Source organism: Schistocerca gregaria, chromosome 8, assembly GCF_023897955.1.
Source record: "Schistocerca gregaria isolate iqSchGreg1 chromosome 8, iqSchGreg1.2, whole genome shotgun sequence".
Taxonomy (NCBI): Eukaryota; Metazoa; Arthropoda; class Insecta; order Orthoptera; family Acrididae; genus Schistocerca; species Schistocerca gregaria.
In genome coordinates, this window is record NC_064927.1 from 259,297,450 (window position 1) to 259,319,329 (window position 21,880).

The following is a 21,880-nucleotide window of genomic DNA, read 5'->3' on the forward strand; positions in this document are numbered from 1 at the left end:
TTTTTCACATGACGTCTATATTTCAAACAACATTGAAGCTGAACTCAGTGACAGAGTTAATAAGTATGCTGGTCATATATCTAGATCTCAAATTGACATTGTAGGCATACACTCAGCTGGTTTAAAGGAAGCTATTAAAAGTGGTTTCATCCTTCACAAATCCTTCAACCATTGTAAGTGAAAAAGAAAGTTGCTTGCACACTACACTTTCTTCTTAACATTTTCATCTTTGTATTGGTCTCTGTGGCTATTGTGCTTTACACTAACACTATTCCTGTGGTAAAAGAAAACAACAAGAGGTATCAAAGCAATATTGAATACATGACTGAATCATACAGGTCATCCTTCTCAGTGATTTATAACATCAATTATGTTAGCATTACACACTAAAAAAAGATGTGATATACATTTGATGTGGCTGTACTCTAGATTTAACTTTTAGACTGACTAAATTTTAATAGTTTTAACTTCACTGAGATGAAGATGTTGGTGAACTACCTTTGACAGTGATATAGACACCTCGAAAAATAAGAAAGTTTATTGTCATACACCAAGTACTAAAAGAGAGGTGTTCATGAAATTTGAATGTTTTCATTACTTGGTTTAAACAGTTGTACAACACTAAAGTAATTTATGGGCATCGAGAAATAATTATATTTAAAGTAACTAAATAAATTTATTTAAAGTAATCTACAATCGTGCCAGTAGCATATGGTATGGGCTTGTATTAATTTTTGTGGGAAAAGTCTTAATACATTTCTCAATATTTGATGCACAGTGCACATTGTTACAACAACTGTTGACTACCTTTTAATTTTGAGTCTGTTTCTACAATGGGATCTCACACTCTCAGGCAAAAGTTCTGAAGTGCAATTGAAATGTAATCAGCACCCTATTTTTCCCTTTAATAGTAGTCAGCCATTTTCATATACTCGCTGATGTGTTTAGTGCATATGGGTAACTGAGGTATTAAAATGAGGACACATGCATGTATTTTATAGCTATGAGTATGCAATCATATTCCACTTGAGCATAGAGCTCCACATCAGCATTTCATCTGTCATTGCGGGCAGGCGTGTATACAATATAGACAGGTGATGCCAGTTTCCGGACCAAAAAGTTAATGCAGCCAGTCCATTTACTGGTGCAAGACACACCTCTAACTCCATGACCACTGCCAGCTTGTGCTCAGGGCTGCAATGTACTGGTACATCATTCATACTTAACACTTCTTTTGTGATTTTCCTGAAATTGCCCAAGTAACTTACCTTACTACATTATGTTGTCATAATGGACTATTAAAAGTTTACAAAGTTTGAAGTGAGTCTGCGATCCTGTCATGGCCTCTCCTTGACAGTATGTAAAGAGAAATGAAAATCTAAATATAATGGGAGGTTGCAATGCTATAATAGCTGAAAGAATAGAAGACAGAGTTATGGAAGAATGTGGTCTCAGTCATAGGTATGGGAAATGAGGAAGACTACTTGAATTATAAAATAAATTATAGAAAATACAGTGTTTAAAAATTGCAAGAGGTGGTGGTATTCTTGAAAATGCAGGGAAACACAAGAAGATACTAGCTAGAGTACACAATGGTGATCAGATGATTCCAAAATCAGATATTGGATTGTGTAGTGTATCCAACAGCAGATAAAGACTCAGATCATAATTTACAATGTATAGGAGTAGACCGAATATTAGGAAAATCATTAGGAAGACTCAGTGTACAGGGAAGTAGAATGTTAAAGTACCTGGGAGTGATGCCACGAGTTAGAAGTTCTCTGTGCCTGTAGATTCTGTAATAATAAATATCTCAATAGGTATTCCAGTGTAGAAGAAGTATATATCTCCCAAAAGGTTTATCACAGAAGTTTGACAGACAAATACCGGTAAAAAATAGTAGTTGTCAATTAATTCTGTCTCCCTGTAATTTTACAATTTTTCCAAGTGAATTTTCCTTTTGATCTATGCAGCAATATATGTCACGTAGAAACGAAATCAGTAGGAAGTGCGAAGGAGGTGAAGTGAAATGGTTGCAGAAAACATGCAAAGAAATCCAAAAAATAAATTATCAGTGGAAGAATAGTTTCAGCATACAGAAAAGTGAAAGTAACTTTTGGTAGATTGAAAATATATTGTTGGCAGAACATTGGCAGTGGAAAAGAACTACTGTTAGTAGCAGAAGCAGACCAGATAGACGCAAAGACCACAGTGTGGATCTTTACCAAAGGGAGAAAATGTCTGCTAATATGGTAGAAGATGGCCTCAGTACTGCTTTAGAGGAAATAGGGGATTCTGTATTAGACTCACTGTTTGACATAGCTTTGAAGGGCTAGTGATAACCAAGGCAGAAGGATGGATATGATTTCTAAAATCAAAAACATCCAGATACCTTCAGCTGATTTGAAAATTTCTTATAGTTTAAAACTGTCTACTAGACAAAACTCAAACCTTCCCTTTCATAGCAACTGCTCTTGCCAGTTCAGCTTCCTGCTATGTGCTGTGTGACCCATTGTAAACATTAAATTCGCTGTGTAAATAGGGGAGAATGATTGTCTCTCTGTGTTGAACATACTAATAAAGATGGCAGATGATGGCAGATGATACACTAGGCCATACACTATCTAGTAAGGAAATCAATGCAGACCTCTATCTGCATGTCACAAACTGTCGCCATTCAGTGCTTAAAATCTGGCTTCTTCTAATTTTTTTTACTTTTCACAATTGTTAAGTTCTTGTTAATGCTGGACAGTTACTTTACTAGTTCATCAAACACTGATGTCTTTAATGACTCTACACTGGTGGATCTTCCTGATGATTTCCGATTTATGTTTGTAAACTGTGTGATGACAACGATCCATCTAACTCATGTTACATAATTACAGGCACAATTCAGTTATGGTTTGTCTTACAATAACACTTCACTTCTTAGGTATTTGAGAATGTACCTTGTCACAAAATTGTTGTAATGTTCCCATAAATATGGTATTCACTTTCTTTTGTAATTCCTAGTAAAGAGATGAAATTACTGTTTTTTCCCTGTTGTTCTTGCACGTATGTGACTTGTGGATGACTATCTTTTTTGATGCTCAATCCCAGAAATATGTCTAGGTACTTGATATTGTTGCACGTTTCCCCCTTGTATGTTCAGTTCATGCTACCTGCCCTCTTACATAATTGGGGTTTGGATGATATACATGTTAGAACACTGGTGTAATTATAAAGTTGCAGGTGTATCGTTGTACAAATATCTTTCACTATTCCAAAAAAAATTGGAAAGATTTTCATACTAGTGATTCCCCAGGTATTCAATGCCTGTCATATATATAGGCATCCTGGTAATACACAGATGTGAATTTGTGAATATTGTATTATTAAAAAAAGTTCTGTTATACACTGAGCAGCCAGGATCAAGCATTTCAGTAACTGCACTATTTGTCGGGTATTCGAGGAGTGCTGTGGTGAGTGTCTTCAACACGAAGCGAAACCGAGGTGAAACCATGTCCCGACGTCATGAGGTTGGGTGGCCACCAGTCATTACAGATGTCAGACAGCATAGGCTAGGCAGACTAGTGAAATAGGACCTGTGACGGAACTAACATCAGACTTTATGCTGGGCAGGGAACAGATACGTTTGAACACACAGTGCACTGAACACTCCTAATGATGGGCCTCTGCAGCTGATGACTCATGCATGTGCCAATATTAATACCACAACATCAGCAAGTACGAGTGAAATGGGCATGCGATCATCAGCTTTTGATGTTTTTGCTGCGGTGGAGTGCTGCATGGTCTGATGAATCCCAATACCTTCTTCATCATGCTGATGGGAAGGTGTGAATCTGTTGTCTTCCAGGGGAACAGCTCCTTGAAACTGTACTGCGGGATGGAGAGAAGCTGGCAGTGGCTCCATTGTGCTCTGGGGAACATTAATGTGGGCATCCGTGGGTCCAATAGAGACTGTGCAAGGCACCATGATGACTAAGGAGTATCATACACTGGTTGCGGACCTGCCTAGGGGTTCCACAACTCTTTTGTGGATATGTGCATGGCAAGCATGGGACCCCGATCAAGTGCGGCTATTTTTCCTTTCCAGCTGCATACCTTCCTTTTCCACATCCTTCCCCCCCCCCCCCCCCCATCCTCCCTCCCCACCCCCTCACCTCCGCCTCTTCCCTTCCCCTTCTCCCCCTGTGGAGTATGTTTAGTGCCTACGCCCGGAGACGGATGCTTGTAACTGTAAGACATAGTCTCTCTGCTTTGCTCTCTATGCTGGAAAGTCTCTGTCCTTCTCTTTTTAGTGCTCCTTCTCTTTACCCTCTTCTCCGCTGTGGCATTTGAGACCTCTCTTCTTTCCTTTTCTTTGTTCCTCCCTTGCTCTTTCTTTCCTCCCTGTGCATATCTGAAGGCCGACCTATGCTTTCCCATGCATAGCCGGTGATGGGGTAATGAGTAATTCCCCACCCCAGGTAGACAGGTAGGACACATATGTACCCCCTGGTAATGGCCAGCCCCAGGGAGGGGCTGGTACCTTCTGAACATGCCGATTGGTCCCTCTGTCCATTTCTCGGGAGGTGTGTCCTGAGGTGTGAACAATCACCTAAGGCAGGAGTGCCCTCAGAAGGGCCTCCACAAGGAAGGAGCGCGCCTTCGGAGACACCGGTAATCATGGGGGATACTTCCACAATGGTTTCCTCTATGTCTACAATTTCTGCTCACAAGCGAAAGTTATGAGTCTCAGCCATGGACAATTCTTCCACCAGTGCCACAGTTTTTTGTTGTTTCTCGGTCGGATGAAGGTCAAGACTTCTCATCAGTCAACCGTTGCCTTATTCAGAAAGGTGTCGATGAAATTGCAGGTCCTTCTTGTTAGAAACAGTCAGTGCCCTCCAGGCACAAAAATTGCTGCAAACTCCACTGCTACACACCCCTGCCCCGATGGAAGCCCTTCGCTCTTTAAATTCATCACGCGAGGTGGTTTGTACACGCTCACTCGACGGATTGTCGAATGTGGAAATTCAAAACTACCTGTCTGACCAGGTCGTAATGGCTGTACATAGTCATGAAAAGGGTTGACAAGGATTTGGTACCAACCCGTGCTATCTTCTTGACATTTGACAGAGTTCAACTTCCATCGAACATTAAAGCGGGGATATGAGATAATTTCAGTTCGCCCGTACATCCACAACCCTACGCCTTGCTATCGGTGTCAGCATTTTAATCATACCAACCAGTCGTGTTCCAATCTGGCCAAATGCATTAAGTGTGCCAAGGATGCCCATGAAGGTGCTTGTTCACCTCCATTCCCTCATTGCATCAACTGTCTGGGCTATCATGCTGCTTTCTCTAGAGATTGCCCCATTTTCAAAGATGAACAACTTATTCTGGAAATCAGAGTAAAGGAAAAGGGGTCTACAGTTTCCCACAAACAAATGCCTCACAGGCGCTGCTTTATGACGGGGTGCATTATCATACTGATACAATCATTGTCGCTGGACTGTTGGTGCACTTTAGAACAAGTGATTCCTTCTGCTGATTTGGTGTGATTTTTGTGCAACCTCCCTCTGTTATGCCCAATGGTTCCAGTCTATCAGTACATGAGGTTGCCTGGTTTTGGGTTAGCTGTGGTTGTTCCTTTGCATTTCCGCTTAAGTCACATCACCAACAGTCGACTTGGGCAGCTTTAGAATGGTTGAAATGCCCCTGATGGATTTGTTGCTCAGGTGATATTCAATGTCTAGTCCACAGTTGAAGTCACTGAACTCTCCAGACCAACCAGAAACCAGAAACTTGATTTGTTTTATTCAGAAAACTCCAAATAATTTTATAATGAAAAAAAGTTAATTTTGTCATTTTCATCGCTCCGGCTCCCCTCAAAACATCAATGTAGGCCTGTGCTGTGATAGTTCCACACAAAACAATAAGGGGTGCAAGCCCCTCCATGAAAAACGTGACCACACCATTAACACCACAACTCTGAATTTTACTGTTGGCACCACACATGCTGGCAGATGACATTCACCAGGCATTCGCCATACCCACAGCCTGCCATCGGATTGCCCCATTGTGTACCGTGATTTGTCACTCCACACAACGTTTTTTCACTGTTCAATCATCCAATGTTTACACTCCTTACACCAGGCGAGGCATCGTTTGGCATTTACTGGCACGATGTGTGGCTTATGAGCAGTCGCTCGACTGTGAAATCCAAGTTTTCTCACCTACAGCCTAACTGTCATAGTACTTGCAGTGGATCCTGATGCAGTTTGGAATTTGTGTGTGATGGTCTGGATAGATGTCTGCCTATTACACATTACAACCCTCTGCAACTATCGGCAGTCTCTGTCAGTCAACAGAGGAGGTCGACCTGTACCCTTTTGTGCCGTACGTGTCCCTTCATGTTTCCACTTCACTATCACATTGGAAACAGCAGACCTAGGGAGGTTTAGGAGTGTGGAAATCTTGCATATAGACATACGACACAAGTGACACTCATCACCTGACCACATTCAAAGTCTGTGAGTTCCACAGAGCACCCCATTCTTCTCTCACACAATGTCTAATGACTACTGATGTCACTGATGTGGAGTACCTGGCAGTGGGAGGCACCACAATGCACTTAATATGAAAAAACGTATGTTTCTGGGGGTCTCTGGATACTTTTCATCACACGGTGTATATTATATGCTCTGCTTCCAAAAGGAATATACTGATCTCTCTGGAGATGTAGGCAGCATAAGGAAGATAAGTTATTCTAGGCTTTTCTTTTTCTTTCTAAGTCTTTTATCTTATTGTTATGATCCATACGCAAGATATTTGGTGGTGGCAGTATATTGGTAGCAGAGTCTTTTTTGATTACAGTTTCCTTAAATTTAACCAACAAGGTTGTGCAAGACTATGTAAGCTCTCTTCCAAAGATTTGCATTTAAGTTCCTTGAACATTTCTGTTGCACTTTTGTATGGGCTATACTGACCTCTTACGAATCGAACAGCATGTCTCTGACTTTGTTTGATGTCTATAGACATGCCTACTGAATAATGTCTCCAAATAATGGAACAGTACTCTGGAATTGATCTCAATTCTACCTTATATGTGATTTCCTTTAGAGATCCATTTTACTTTCATGGAACCCTTCCAACAAATCTAATTCACCCTTTCACCTTCTCTATTACTCGCTTTGTTTGATTGTCCCATTTCATATAACTTCTTTGTATCAGCCCTAAATACTCATACAAAGTGACATATTCAAGATGTTCGCCGCTCCATTTCTGCATTTCCTTATGTTTGTTGAATGAAAATACTTTCCTGTAAAAAACAGTATTGTCAGTGAACAATCTCACAGTACTGCTGATAAATAATTTAAGTGAACTGAGACAGGTATCATCCTTCTGGTTCACATCCAATATTATTTTCATTTTTATGGCAGATTTGCTGCCCTCTATTAAGTACTGTGTTCTATTAGTCAAATATTCATCAAGCGAATCACATATGGGTGAAGATAATCTGTATGGTCATATCTTCATTAGTAGGCAATGGTATGGCACAGTAGTAAATACCTCCAAAAAATTTAAAACAATAGCATCTCTCTGTTCACCTGCATCTATTGTTCACAAAATGTCATGTGTGAATAAGAATGAGTAGCTTTAAGAGATGAAATGGTGACTTCACCAGAGGGTCAAATAGGCAGAAGGACAAGGCTTGGTAGAAATCATTATAACAGAAGTGACATTGAATAGATATTGCATTTAACTGATGAAAAGAGAAAATATAAAAATGTAGCAGGCGAAAGGGAATACCAATGTTTAAAAAATCAGAGTGACAGGAAGTGCAAAAGGATTAAACAGTTATGGCTAAAGGACAAATGTAAGGATTTAGATGCGTATGTCATTAGGAGAAAGACAAATATCGCCTACAGGAAAAGTAAAGAGTTCTTTGGGGAAAACAGAAGCAGCTGCATGAATATCAAGAGCTCTGATGGGAAACCACTCTTTTTTTTTAAAAAAAAAAAAAAAAGGGGGGGGGGGGGGGACTGAAAGGTGCAAGGAGTATATTGATGGTCTATACAAGAGAGGTACACTTGAAGGCAATTTTATAGAAAGGGAAGTGGACGTAGATGAAGATAAGACGAGAGATGCAATACTGCAAGAAGAATTTGACAGAGCTCTAAAGACCTCAGTCAAAACAAGGCCCCAGGAGTAGATGAAATTCTGTCAAAACTACTGATAGCCTTGAGAGAGCCAGCCATGACAGTAACTCTTCCGTCTGGTGTGCAAGATGTATGAGACAAGTGAAATACCATCACACTTCAAGAAGAATGTAATAACTCCAATTTCAAAATAAGCAGTTGCTGAAAGGTGTGAAAATTACTTAACTATCAGTTTAATATGTCACGACTGCAAAACAATGACACAAATTATTTACAGAAGAATTGAAAAACTAACAGAAGCTGACCTCGGGGAAGATCAGTTTGGATTCCGAAAAATGTAGGACTATACGAGGCAATAATGACCTTACAACTTATCTTGGATTATAGGTTAAGGAATGGCAAACACAAATTTATGGCATTTGCGGACTTACAGAAACCTTTTGTCAATGCTAACTGGAATACTCTCTTTTAAATTCTGAAGGTGGCAGCAGTAAAATATACAGAGTAAAAGGCTATGTACAACTTTTACAGAAACAAGATGGCAGTTATAAGAGTCGAGGGGCATCAAATGGAAGCAATGATTGAGAAGGAAGTGAGACAGGGTTGTAGCCTATCCCCGATGTTATTTAATCTGTACACCAAACTAGCAGTAAATGAAAATAATGAAATTTTGGAGTAAGTTCAGGGAAAAGAAAAAAGAAACTTTTGAGTTTTGCCGATGAGACTGCAATTCTGTCAGCAACAACAAAGAACGTGGAAGAGCAGTTAAACAGAACAGACACTGTCTTGAAAGGATAATAAACGATGATCAACAACAAAAGCAAAACAATAATTATGAAATGTAGTCAAATTAAATCAGATGATGGTAAGGGAATGAGATTAGGGAACAAGACACTTAAAGTAATAGATGAGTTTTGCTATTTGGGCAGCAAAATAACTGATCACAGCCAAAGAAGAGAATATAAAATGTAGACTGACAATGGCAAGAAAAGCAATGTTATATAAAAGACATTTTTTAACCTTGGATATAGATTTAAGTGTTAGAAAGTCTCTTTAGAAAGTATTTGTCTGGAGTGCAGCCACATATGAAAATGAAACATGGACAATGAACAGTTTAGACAAGATGAGAATGCGAACTTTTGAAATGAAGCTGCAGAAGAATGTTGAAGATTAGGTGGGTAGATCACATACCTAATGAGGAGGTACTGAACAGAATTGGGGAGACAAGAATTTGTGGCACAACTTCATGGGATCAGTTGATAGGACACATTCTGTGACATCAAGAGAGCACCAACTTGGTACTGGAGGGAAGAGTGGAGAGTAAAAATCATAGAGAGAGACCAAAAGATGAGCACAATAAGCAGATTCTAAAGGTTTTAGGTTGCAGCAGTTATTTGGAGATGAAGAGGCTCACACAGGACAGAGCAGCATGGAGAGCTGCATCAAACCAGTCTTCGAACTGAAGACCACAACAACAACACGAATAGATCAAGTTGCATTTCAAGAATGAGTACTAATTCTTTGAGAGAAGCTTGTTTCCATCCAGGACAAGCCTAATATTTAGGCTTAGAATATGCTCTAGGATCCTGCAACAGAGAGACATCAGCAATATTGGTTGAACCCAGATCTCCCACTTAACATGGAGCAGTAGTCTTAACAGCCTCAGCCATCCAGACAAGCTTCACAGCCAACCCAAAATGTCAATCTGTCACATGCTAGTAGCATCCCAGTCCATTAGCCTCACTGCCCGTAGCATTATCTGTATTATTGCAAGAGTTCGGATGTGGGGTGCACCTGCACTGAATGTATCAGGAGCTGTCTTCACTCATTATTATATATCCAACCGATATTTACAGCGGTCATGTATAAATAAGATAAGGGAAATCGAGACATCAGCCACATTCAGGCACTGAAATAGCATCATGGTCACTAATTGTTCTCTCATTGGTGATGTTCTTAAAAAGATTGGGGCTGTTTGTAGCCAGTTAATCTACGAGGGTCATTTGGAAAGCAAAGAACTTTTTTTTCCTACAGAAATTTTTATCTGATATAATTAAACGAAGCTGTATTTTATATATAACTTTTATACCCAGGCTACTTTTCCATACACATTCAATGTTCAAATTTAGGCATTAGTCATATTGTATTATCAGCTTTTTTATGCCTTCTACATATGCAGTTGCCACCAAGGTGTTGAACTACTGATTAACAGCTTCTTTAAGTTCGTGTCTTCTGTAGTGCTGATCACTCAAAAAAACCTTTTGATTTGGAGAATAAGTGATAATCACTTGGGGACTAAGTCTAGACTTTATGAAGATGTTGAAATATTTCCCACTGAAACCGCTGAAGCAAGTCCTGTGTCAATACTGCTGCAGGTGATTGTGTGTGAAGGAGGATGACTCCACTGAATAGCATTCCACAGCACTTGGTTTTAATTGTGTGGCAAAGTCGCTGAAGCATCTGACAGTAGGCCGCTGCATTTATGGGCCCACCTACTATGCATGTTGCCGATGAGCAGGACTCCCTTATGATCCCGAAATATCTTAGCCATAATCTTTCTGGTGCTCAACATTTGTTTTGCTCCTTTCAATTTCATTGGGGATTGCGAATAAAGTCATTCCATTGACTAGCACTCAGTTTCTGGTGCAAAATGTGATAGCCAAGTCTTATCAACTGTGAACTGCGATTCAAAAATTCATCACCATCCTTTTCAGAGTGACTGAGAAATTTCAATGTAGGTGCCATTCATTTCATTTTGTGTTCGTCTGACAAAATCCAAGGAACTCTCCTGGCAGAAAGTTGTTGATAGTCCACAACTGCACTAAAAATCTTGTACAACACAATTCTTGGAATGTTTGGAGAGATCATCTTGGATTTTCGTTTCAATCCTTGCTCTGAATCCAACTGTCACCAGTAAGGGCTGGTTTGAGCGATCTTCGTCATGAACGTTCTTCCATCTATCATTAAATATAATATACCACATCTGAACTGACACTTCATTCATCAAATTACTGTAAAACTCAAGTTATCAGTCTGTAAATTTCAATAGAATGGACTCCTTGCGCATTTAAAAAGTGGATATCACCGTGCACCTCAGACATGGCGAGTTGTCAATTCTCACACATTTTAAGGTTGCACAGCTAAGCAGTAAGCAACTGTATTGGAGCACAGCTGCCCCAAAACTGAAGCAGATTAGTACCAAGGTCAGTGGTCGGTCAGCAGTGGTGGTGTCAAAACAAAACATTCTTTACTTTCCGAATGACCCTTGTATATTATCTCTTTCATGTATCGACTGTTTAACTATGACAATATTACAAAAAGGACAGATTGCTACTCACCATATAGAGGAGCTGTTGAGTTGCAGACATGCACAAGAAAAAGACTGCTATACATTTGAATTTCTTCTAAACTAGAAAAAAGATACACATTCACACAGGCACCTCTTGTGCTTGTGTGAATGTTCATGTGTTTCCTACTTTTGAAGAAGACCTTTTGGCTTTTTTTTTTCTGTCTGTCTGCGACTCAATGTCTCTATATGGGGAGTAGCAATATACACTCCTGGAAATGGAAAAAAGAACACATTGACACCGGTGTGTCAGACCCACCATACTTGCTCCGGACACTGCGAGAGGGCTGTACAAGCAATTATCAAACACACACGGCACAACGGACACACCAGGAACCGCAGTGTTGGCCGTCTAATGGCGCTAGCTGCGCACCATTTGTGCACCGCCGCCATCAGTGTCAGCCAGTTTGCCGTGGCATACGGAGCTCCATCGCAGTCTTTAACACTGGTAGCATGCCGCGACAGCGTGGACGTGAACCGTATGTGCAGTTGACGCGAGGGCGTATAGTGGGCATGCGGGAGGCCGGGTGGACGTACCGCCGAATTGCTCAACACGTGGGACGTGAGGTCTCCACAGTACATCGATGTTGTCGCCAGTGGTCTGCGGAAGGTGCACATGCCCGTCGACCTGGGACCGGACCGCAGCGACGCACGGATGCACGCCAAGACCGTAGGATCCTATGCAGTGCCGTAGGGGACCGCACTGCCACTTCCCAGCAAATTAGGGACACTGTTGCTCCTGGGGTATCGGCGAGGACCATTCGCAACCGTCTCCATGAAGCTGGGCTACAGTCCCGCACACCGTTAGGTCGTCTTCCGCTCACGCCCCAACATCGTGCAGCCCGCCTCCAGTGGTGTCGCGACACGCGTGTATGGAGGGACGAATGGAGACGTGTCGTCTTCAGCGATGAGAGTCGCTTCTGCCTTGGTGCCAATGATGGTCGTATGCGTGTTTGGCGCCGTGCAGGTGAGCGCCACAATCAGGACTGCATACGACCGAGGCACACAGGGCCAACAGCCGGCATCATGGTGTGGGGAGCGATCTCCTACACTGGCCGTACACCTCTGGTGATCGTCGAGGGGACACTGAATAGTGCACGGTACATCCAAACCGTCATTGAACCCATCGTTCTACCATTCCTAGACCGGCAAGGGAACTTGCTGTTCCAACAGGACAATGCACGTCCGCATGTATCCCGTGCCACCAACGTGCTCTAGAAGGTGTCAGTCAACTACCCTGGCCAGCAAGATCTCCGGATCTGTCCCCCATTGAGCATGTTTGGGACTGGATGAAGCGTCGTCTGATGCGGTCTGCACGTCCAGCACGAACGCTGGTCCAACTGAGGCGCCAGGTGGAAATGGCATGGCAAGCTGTTCCACAGGACTACATCCAGCATCTCTACGATCGTCTCCATGGGAGAATAGCAGCCTGCATTGCTGTGAAAGGTGGATATACACTGTACTAGTGCCGACATTGTGCATGCTCTGTTGCCTGTCTCTATGTGCCTGTGGTTCTGTCAGTTTGATCATGTGATGTATCTGACCCCAGGAATGTGTCAATAAAGTTTCCCCTTCCTGGGACAATGAATTCATGGTGTTCTTATTTCAGTTTCCAGGAGTGTATCCTTCTCATACTGTTAATGTTATTCCAGTCTGGATTTTCTATTGCTGAATAGTTGAATTAGTTTTCCAATCAACTTTTAGACAATGTATTCAGTATTACTTCAGAAGACTGTCCTTACTGCTATTACCATATGTGTAGTTCTCCAAGTTGTTGCTGGGAATGTTGAAAACACAACCTACTGTTGCCATATGTGTTGGAATTACGAATAATGGTAGTCAGGAAGAACCTTGGAATGCAAATTTCTGTGACTATAATTAATCATTTACTTACAGCAGTATACTACTGTGATTGTAGACACAAATTGGGAGCACATATAAAAGAACCTCCCCTACAAGGTAGACAGTTGTTTGACACACTGCAGGCTACTCATACTGCGTGTGCTCACTTACCATATAATCTGGCTGTAATGATACTGTGAATTAAAAGGTGATTTCAAATGGTGTCTTCGACTTCATTTTAAATACCAATGACAACTTTCTGAGTTGAAGGACACATTTCGAATCCACTATTTACCAACTCAACATGGTCATGGCTAATTGGTCAGTGTCAAAGTAAACAGACCTACGGAGTTAATTAGGCCTGACTAATGTGGATAAGCAACTGACCGCTCACTCATTCCAAGACTATGTCCCCTGAAAACATCAAGAACAGCCAACCTCAAAACATCTTTAGGTCCTATGACCAGCAACCTAGGTTTACAATGACGAGAGTGGAACCTGGCACATTTGTGCCTTGCATATATATGGTTAAATCTATTAACAATGGACCCTACAACATGTACCAAAGCAGCTAACTCAAAAGAACTGCAGTTTTATTAAGGTTAAGCTACTCAATCTAGGTCCTTGATACAGTTATCCATTAAAATAGCATTACTGCAACACTTTCTGAGATAGAGACTCAATTCCAAATCGTCAGGTCACAGTCGAAAATGCTGTGATTTCAAATCTTGCTCATACTGTGTTGTAACTGTCACTGGGGTGGCCCTTAGGTGGCCCGGTGACACCAAATTCAATTACTATACCAAACTGTTTACTTCTCTGGCATTACTAATACTATCTCTTCAACATGCCATCTATTTCTAATTCAAACATTCACCAGTTTATATTGCCATGCATAGCGTACCTTGAAACCACCCTTTGTTATTTGTGTAAGCTATGTTAATAATAGCACTTATGACAAAATTTATTCACAAATCCTAATAGTTGAAAATCTTTAGAACACCAATAAATTATACTGATTGATGGCTGAGAGACAATGTGCAAAGATTTGCATTAAGACTTACTCATCATCTTCTTCTTCTTCATTCTGAGTTGAATTGTCACCTTTTCTTCTTTTACACTGTCGTGTTTCTACATCATTTTCAACCGGTTTTAAAGGAACAGCGTTTGGATCACGCTTAAGCATGAACTCACTGAGATCAGTATTCATCCATCCTGTTTATTTTTGTGCATTGTGAGATACAATAAGATGGCAGAATTAAAACAAAATTTTGTCCAACAATATGATTGAAATACATTTTTGGATAATGTTAATTAATAACTCTTGGTCACTAAATTAGTTCAACTAGATGTGAACTAGCAGTACTGTATACAGAATATAACATTACACGCAGGAAACGGATACAAATGTCAATGAATTACATGAATCCCTGCCAACATGATGTAGTTTTAATGATAAAATTTTTAAACAAAAACTGCAGGAGAAATTATGAAAAATGCATTTGGCTTTGTACATGGTTAGGATTATACTACTGTGCAGCCAGTAACTGGACATGATGGCTGGAAGTAAGAATGATAATAGTGTTGGCTTTACGAGACAAGAACTTTGTTATTAAAACTGAAATTCCTTCACTAGTAACTGTATCTATGTTAATGTAGTACAGTGCATATGTACACTAGTAAATGGGTTTTGGTATAGACCTCTCACTGCCAATCATTGCTTTGTGGCAGTAGTTATCACATTAGAAAGACACAATGCATCTAAGTAACCATGTCAGACACAAATTTCAAAGACAAAAAAGGTGAAATACACTTGCAAAAGGAGTATCATTGGACGATGTCCTACAACACTGTCCAATCACATTAATGTGACCACCTGCCAAAAGCCTGAATAACCAGCCTATGCAGCCCGGACACTGCAAGATGTGTAGGACAAGAGTCAGTGAGGTTCTGGAAGGTACCAAAAGGCACCTGGAGCTATGCTGACACCAGTCGTGATTGAGGATCCATGGCGCATACAGCACAAATGAGATGGTCCCAAGATTCTTGATTGGGTTTAAATATAGGGAGTTTGTTGCCCAGGAGAGCACAGTAAACGTGTCCTGATGCTGTTCAAACCACGCTTGTACACTGCAAGCTGTGTGACCCATTGCATTGTCCTACTGGTAGATGCCACTGTACCAAGAATAACCAGACAGCATGTAGCAGAGGACATGGCTCTTAAGAATAGTTTCATACATGTGATGACCCACTGTGCCTTCCAGAATGATGAGACGACACAGAAAATGCCACGGGAACATTACTTATACTGTAACACTTCCTCCTCCAGCCCGGACCTCTCCACAGGTTGTTATAGGATGTTTGCTTTCAGATGTTTCACGCCAACAGTCATCTGTCCAATGGAGCATAAAATATGATTCATCTGAAAATATGACCTGCCACCACTCAGTGTGAACATCCAGTTGCAGTATTGGCATGCAAATTCGAGCCTTCATCACCCATGAATGCCAGTCAGCATTAGTGCATGAACTAGATGCCTGCTCCAGAAGCAGACATGCAGCAGAACTGTCTCTGAGGAGACACTGTCAGTAGCACTTTGGTTCATCTGGGCAGTTAGTTGCTCACCAATTGAATGTTTATTAGGCTGTATACATCTACACCTATCGTCTATGGCCCATGGTGCACTACAGCTGCCCCAGTATAGGTTTTGGATAGTGCCATCCTGCCATTCACTTTATACTTTAACCAAGATGTTACACAAAAAGTTTGCGAACTTAGCCATCTCAGAAACATTCCACCCTTGTCTCAAAGGAAACAATCATGGATCTTTTGGACATAAGATAAATCACTTCATTTCCAAATTGCAACAATGATTTAACTGTTTTCCTCATTACCCCCCACCCCCCACTCAAACATGCTTTATATACCCACCACTGCTAGTGCTACAACCTGCCGTCTGTGAGTGGTTATCGCAGGTTGATGTCAAACATAGGTGATGGTCGCATTAATGTGATTGGACTGTGTAAATATAAATGACATATTACTTTTCATAAGCAAAGCCTTTTGCAAGTCTTCGATGACAGTGTAATTCATGTTTTACTCTGGGATGAAGAATTTAGTAAAACTAAGAGCTGTATGTGCTAGTTACTGTTAAACTCCCTTGTGGTGAAACTGACACACAAAGCAACAGCTACATGAAACAAAAGCCACATTATAGCAAACAAAATATTACTTTCAAAATAATGGAAGACACACAGAAGAAAAGATTACATGGAAATTGCATGGATGGGACCTATGAAAACCATACTTTTTGTGATCTATCTCATTAGGCAACAATGACAAATTATCAGAACATTGAGATTATAAATTTAAAATTTCATATTATAACTAGTATAAGACAGAATATTCAATGTAAGTGAACAACAAACGAAACATCAATATTATTATTCAAGATTAATCAGTATACTCTTGCTACTGTTAAGAGTGCACAAGCAAATGAACATATCACAGGACAAGAACAATTAATAAAGCAGCAGGTTATTTGAAACAACAGATTTTCTGCTGGTTAAGAAGTCTACAGATTTGTATCTTGCGCAATTGTAGAGAAAAATGTAGCAAGTGCTTCTGACAAATAACATACACTGTTTGACAATTGCTAAGGAACAACTGTGAATTGCTATGGAACAACCGATCAATGATAGTAAAAGAAATGTAGAGGGTAGGGATGTTAACTGCAGTGAAGTCTGTGCATTAACACTCAGTATGTGTTCGACAGTTCCTGCAGTACCTTGCCTGATGAAGGTGGTTGTGGAATCGATTAATTGACATTTCCTGTGGTATGGTAACATCTCTGCAAGACATTATTTGAGCGATTACCATTGTGGACTTGCAGTTGGATGGCTTGAAGCTGGTCAGAGTCACTACAGTGCCCACAGAAATAGATGTGTCCAAAAGAGTCAGCTCATGATTAAAAAAGGCTTCTGAAGATGGAAATGCTATGTGAAAGCATGCTGTTGGTAACAGACAGATCATCACACTGCAAGAGGAATGATACGTAGCCCTAGTGACGAAAAGGAACAGACATCTCATTCCTTGGCAAATCATTGTAGATCTTCCAACTGCCAGCATTAAACATGTCTGTACCGGAACAATTATGCGTCATTGTATCAGGCTGGTTTTTATGCTTGGAAGCCTGTTAAATGGATCCTACTTCAACCATACCATCATCAAGAAATATTTCATTGGTGTAGGGAGGAAGCTGAATGCGGTCAGCAACAGTGGTCCAGAGTGGTGCTCTCCGACGAATCCTGCTTCACTGTGGCATATGCTTCTGCCCACCAGTTAGTGCAGAGAGAGAGAGAGAGAGAGAGAGAGAGAGAGAGAGGAACGTATTACACACCACAGAATGTTTACGAGCATCATCAGTATCGCATAGGTGTTATGGCATGGCAGGCATTAGAAACAATGGTCAAACACAAGCCACATATCGCTGCGCAAGGGAACATCACAGCTTAGCAGTACTGCAAGAAGATTATTATGGATCATGTCCATCTGTTTAGGGGTGAGGTAGGTCACGACTTTCTGTTTATGGTTGACAATGCCCATCCACACAGGACCTCTGAGATGTCGGATATACTAGAATGTGAAGATACTGAGTGTATGGAAAGGCGTCCGTATTCCCCGAACTGAACCCTATACAGCGTACCTGGGATGGCCTTGATAGCCGTGTTTCTCAATTAACATCATCTAGCTGACCTGTGGAAGAACTGAAAACTGCCTTGAGAGAGGAGTGGGGCAATATCCCCCAAGGACTCCTCAAAAGTTTGATAGCCAGTGTGAATGATGAGTGTAAAATGTGCGTTAGGGCTTGAGGAGGGCATATTTCTTACCGGAAGTCCGATATTTACCTCTATGTTGGGAGTCTGACCTGTGTTAAACAAGAACATTATTTATGTCTGTTATACTGCTTTCCCATGTGATGAGACATGAACCACTTTTCACTATAAATGTACCACTTGTCCTCTATCACATGTGCACCTACTGTGTTTCATGTTGTCCTTCATTTCCTGTTTTTATTCCTGTCTCTTAGAAATTGTCAAGCAGCATATGTTGCTTATTTTTTAACAAAAGCAATGTTAGTTATTAATGTACATTACAGAAGTAATTAATTATACGAGTTACATCCATAAAGTAAGTTCTGTTTGTATTTCTTTCCATAGCAGTGCTATAATCTTAGTTTGGCACATGCATGATAGTTGCTTTGAGTTAAGGAGAAGAAGATCATGACATTTTGAATCTCCGTGTGAAGTTAATGGTGTATAATGCTTGTGGGGTAGCATCTTTGATTCATAATCAAAACATCTTCGGTCCCGGGTTCGATCCCCGCCACTGCCTAAATTTTGATAAATAATCAGCATTGTCGGCCGAAGACTTCCGGCATAAGAAGTCAGCCTCATTCTGCCAACGGCCTTGTCTAAGAGGGCAGAGGAGCGGATACAGGTTCAGGGCACTCTATTGTCCTAGGGGTAGGAAATTGCCCCTAAAGGCGGAAGAATCAGCAATGATCAACGACATGAGGATGCAGAAGGCAATGGAAACCACTGCATTAAAGACACGTAACGTGTATCCACAGGACATGTGGCCTGTAGTTGAAGAAGTGTCATGATGATCTCTCCATTGGCAAAACATTCCGTAATAGTCCCCCATTCGGATCTCCGGGAGGGGACTGCCAAGGGGGAGGTTAACATGAGAAAAAGATTGAATAATCAACGAAAGGATAATGTTCTTCAAGTCGGGGCGTGGAATGTCAGAAGCTTGAACGTGATAGGGAAACTAGAAAATCTGAAAAGGGAAATGCAAAGGCTCAATCTAGATATAGTAGGGGTCAGTGAAGTGAAGTGGAAGGAAGACAAGGATTTCTGGTCAGATGAGTATCGGGTAATATCAACAGCATCAGAAAATGGTACAACAGGTGTAGGATTCGTTATGAATAAGAAGGTAGGGCAGAGGGTCTGTTACTGTGAACAGTTTAGTGACCGGGTTGTTCTAATCAGAATCGACAGCAGACCAACACTGACAACGATAGTTCAGGTATACATGCCGACGTCGCAAGCTGAAGATGAACAGATAGAGAAAGTGTATGAGGATATTGAAAGGGTAATGCAGTATGTAAAGGGGGACGAAAATCTAATAGTCATGGGCGACTGGAATGCAGTTGTAGGGGAAGGAGTAGAAGAAAAGGTTACAGGAGAATATGGGCTTGGGGTAAGGAATGAAAGAGGAGAAAGACTAATTGAGTTCTGTAACAAATTTCAGCTAGTAATAGCGAATACCCTGTTCATGAATCACAAGAGGAGGAGGTATACTTGGAAAAGGCCGGGAGATACGGGAAGATTTCAATTAGATTACATCATGGTCAGACAGAGATTCCGAAATCAGATACTGGATTGTAAGGCATACCCAGGAGCAGACATAGACTCAGATCACAATATAGTAGTGATGAAGAGTAGGCTGGAGTTCAAAACATTAGTCAGGAAGAATCAATACGCTAAGAAGTGGGATGCGGAAGTTCTAAGGTATGACGAGATACGTTTGAAGTTCTCTAACGCTATAGATACAGCAATAAGGAATAGCGCAGTAGGCAACAGAATTGAAGAGGAATGGACGTCTCTAAAAAGGGCCATCACAGAAGTTGGGAAGGAAAACATAGGTACAAAGAAGTTAGCTGCGAAGAAACCATGGGTAACAGAAGAAATACTTCAGTTGATTCATGAAAGGAGGAAGTACAAACATGTTCCGGGAAAATCAGGAAAACAGAAATACAAGTCGCTGAGGAATGAAATAAATAGGAAGTGCAGGGAAGCTAAGATGAAATGGCTGCAGGAAAAATGTGAAGACATCGAAAAAGATATGATTATCGGAAGGACAGACTCAGCATACAGGAAAGTCAAAACAACCTTTGGTGATATTAAAAGCAACGGTGGTAACATTAAGAGTGCAGCGGGAATTCCACTGTTAAATGCAGAGGACAGAGCAGATAGGTGGAAAGGAGGATAGGTGGATAGGTGGATAGGAGGTACTCAGGGTACCCTCCACCACACACCGTCAGGTGGCTTGCGGAGTATGGATGTAGATGTAGATGAATACATTGAAAGCCTCTAAGAGATTGAAGATTTGTCTGATGTGATAGAAGAAGAAATAGGAGTCAATATAGAAGAGATAGGGGATCCAGTATTAGAATCGGAATTTAAAAGAGCTTTGGAGTACTTATGGTCAAATAAGGCAGAAGAGATAGATAACATTCCATCAGAATTTCTAAAATCATTGGGGGAAGTGGCAACAAAAAGACTATTCATGTTGGTGTGTAGAATATATGAGTCTGGCGACATACCATCTGACTTTCGGAAAAGCATCATCCACACAATTCCGAAGACGGCAAGAGCTGACAAGTGCGAGAATTATCGCACAATCAGCTTAACAGCTCATACATCGACACTGCTTACAAGAATAATATACAGAAGAATGGAAAAGAAAATTGAGACTGCGCTAGGTGACGATCAGTTCGGCTTTAGGAAAAGTAAAGGCACGAGAGAGGCAATTCTGACGTTACGGCTAATAATGGAAGCAAGGCTAAAGAAAAATCAAGACACGTTCATAGGATTTGTCGACCTGGAAAAAGCGTTCGACAATATAAAATGGTGCAAGCTCTTCAAGATTCTGAAAAAAAGTAGGGGTAAGCTATAGGGAGAGATGGGTCATATACAATATGTACAACAACCAAGAGGGAATAATAAGAGTGGACGATCAAGAACGAAGTGCTCATATTAAGAAGGCTGTAGCCTTTCGCCCCTACTCTTCAATCTGTACATCGAGGAAGCAATGATGGAAATAAAAGAAAGGTTCAGGAGTGGAATTAAAGTACAAGGTGAAAGGATATCAATGATACGATTCGCTGATGACATTGCTATCCTGAGTGAAAGTGAAGAAGAATTAAATGATATGCTGAACGGAATGAACACTCTATTGAGTACACAGTATGGTTTGAGAGTAAATCGGAGAAAGACAAAGGTAATGACAAGTAGTAGAAATGAGAACAGCGAGAAACTTAACATCAGGATTGATGGTCACGAAGTCAATGAAGTTAAGGAATTCTGCTACCTAGGCAGTAAAATAACCAATGACGGACGGAACAAGGAGGACATCAAAAGTAGACTCGCTATGGCAAAAAAGGCATTTCTGGCCAAGAGAAGTCTACTAATATCAAATACCGGCCTTAATTTGAGGAAGAAATTTCTGAGGATGTACGTCTGTGAGTACAGCATTGTATGGTAGTGAAACATGGACTGTGGGAAAGCCGGAACAGAAGAGAATCGAAGCATTTGAGATGTGGTGCTATAGACGAATGTTGAAAATTAGGTGGACTGATAAGGTAAGGAATGAGGAGGTTCTACGCAGAATCAGAGAGGAAAGGTATATGTGGAAAACACTGATAAGGAGAAGGGACAGGGTGATAGGACATCTGCTAAGACATGAGGGAATGACTTCC

General features: G+C 41.0%; 1 protein-coding gene across 6 annotated transcripts in view; it reads right to left on the minus strand.

Moving 5' to 3' along the window:
* LOC126284188 (uncharacterized protein CG4449) overlaps window positions 1–21,880 on the minus strand; it is a 131,784-nt gene that overhangs the window by 67,714 nt on the left and 42,190 nt on the right. For all 6 annotated transcript variants that reach the window (XM_049982940.1, XM_049982938.1, XM_049982935.1 and 3 more), the window contains exon 3: window positions 14,400–14,550. In XM_049982940.1, the coding sequence (XP_049838897.1) occupies window positions 14,400–14,550 (151 nt within the window). The remainder of the gene's footprint in view (window positions 1–14,399; window positions 14,551–21,880) is intronic.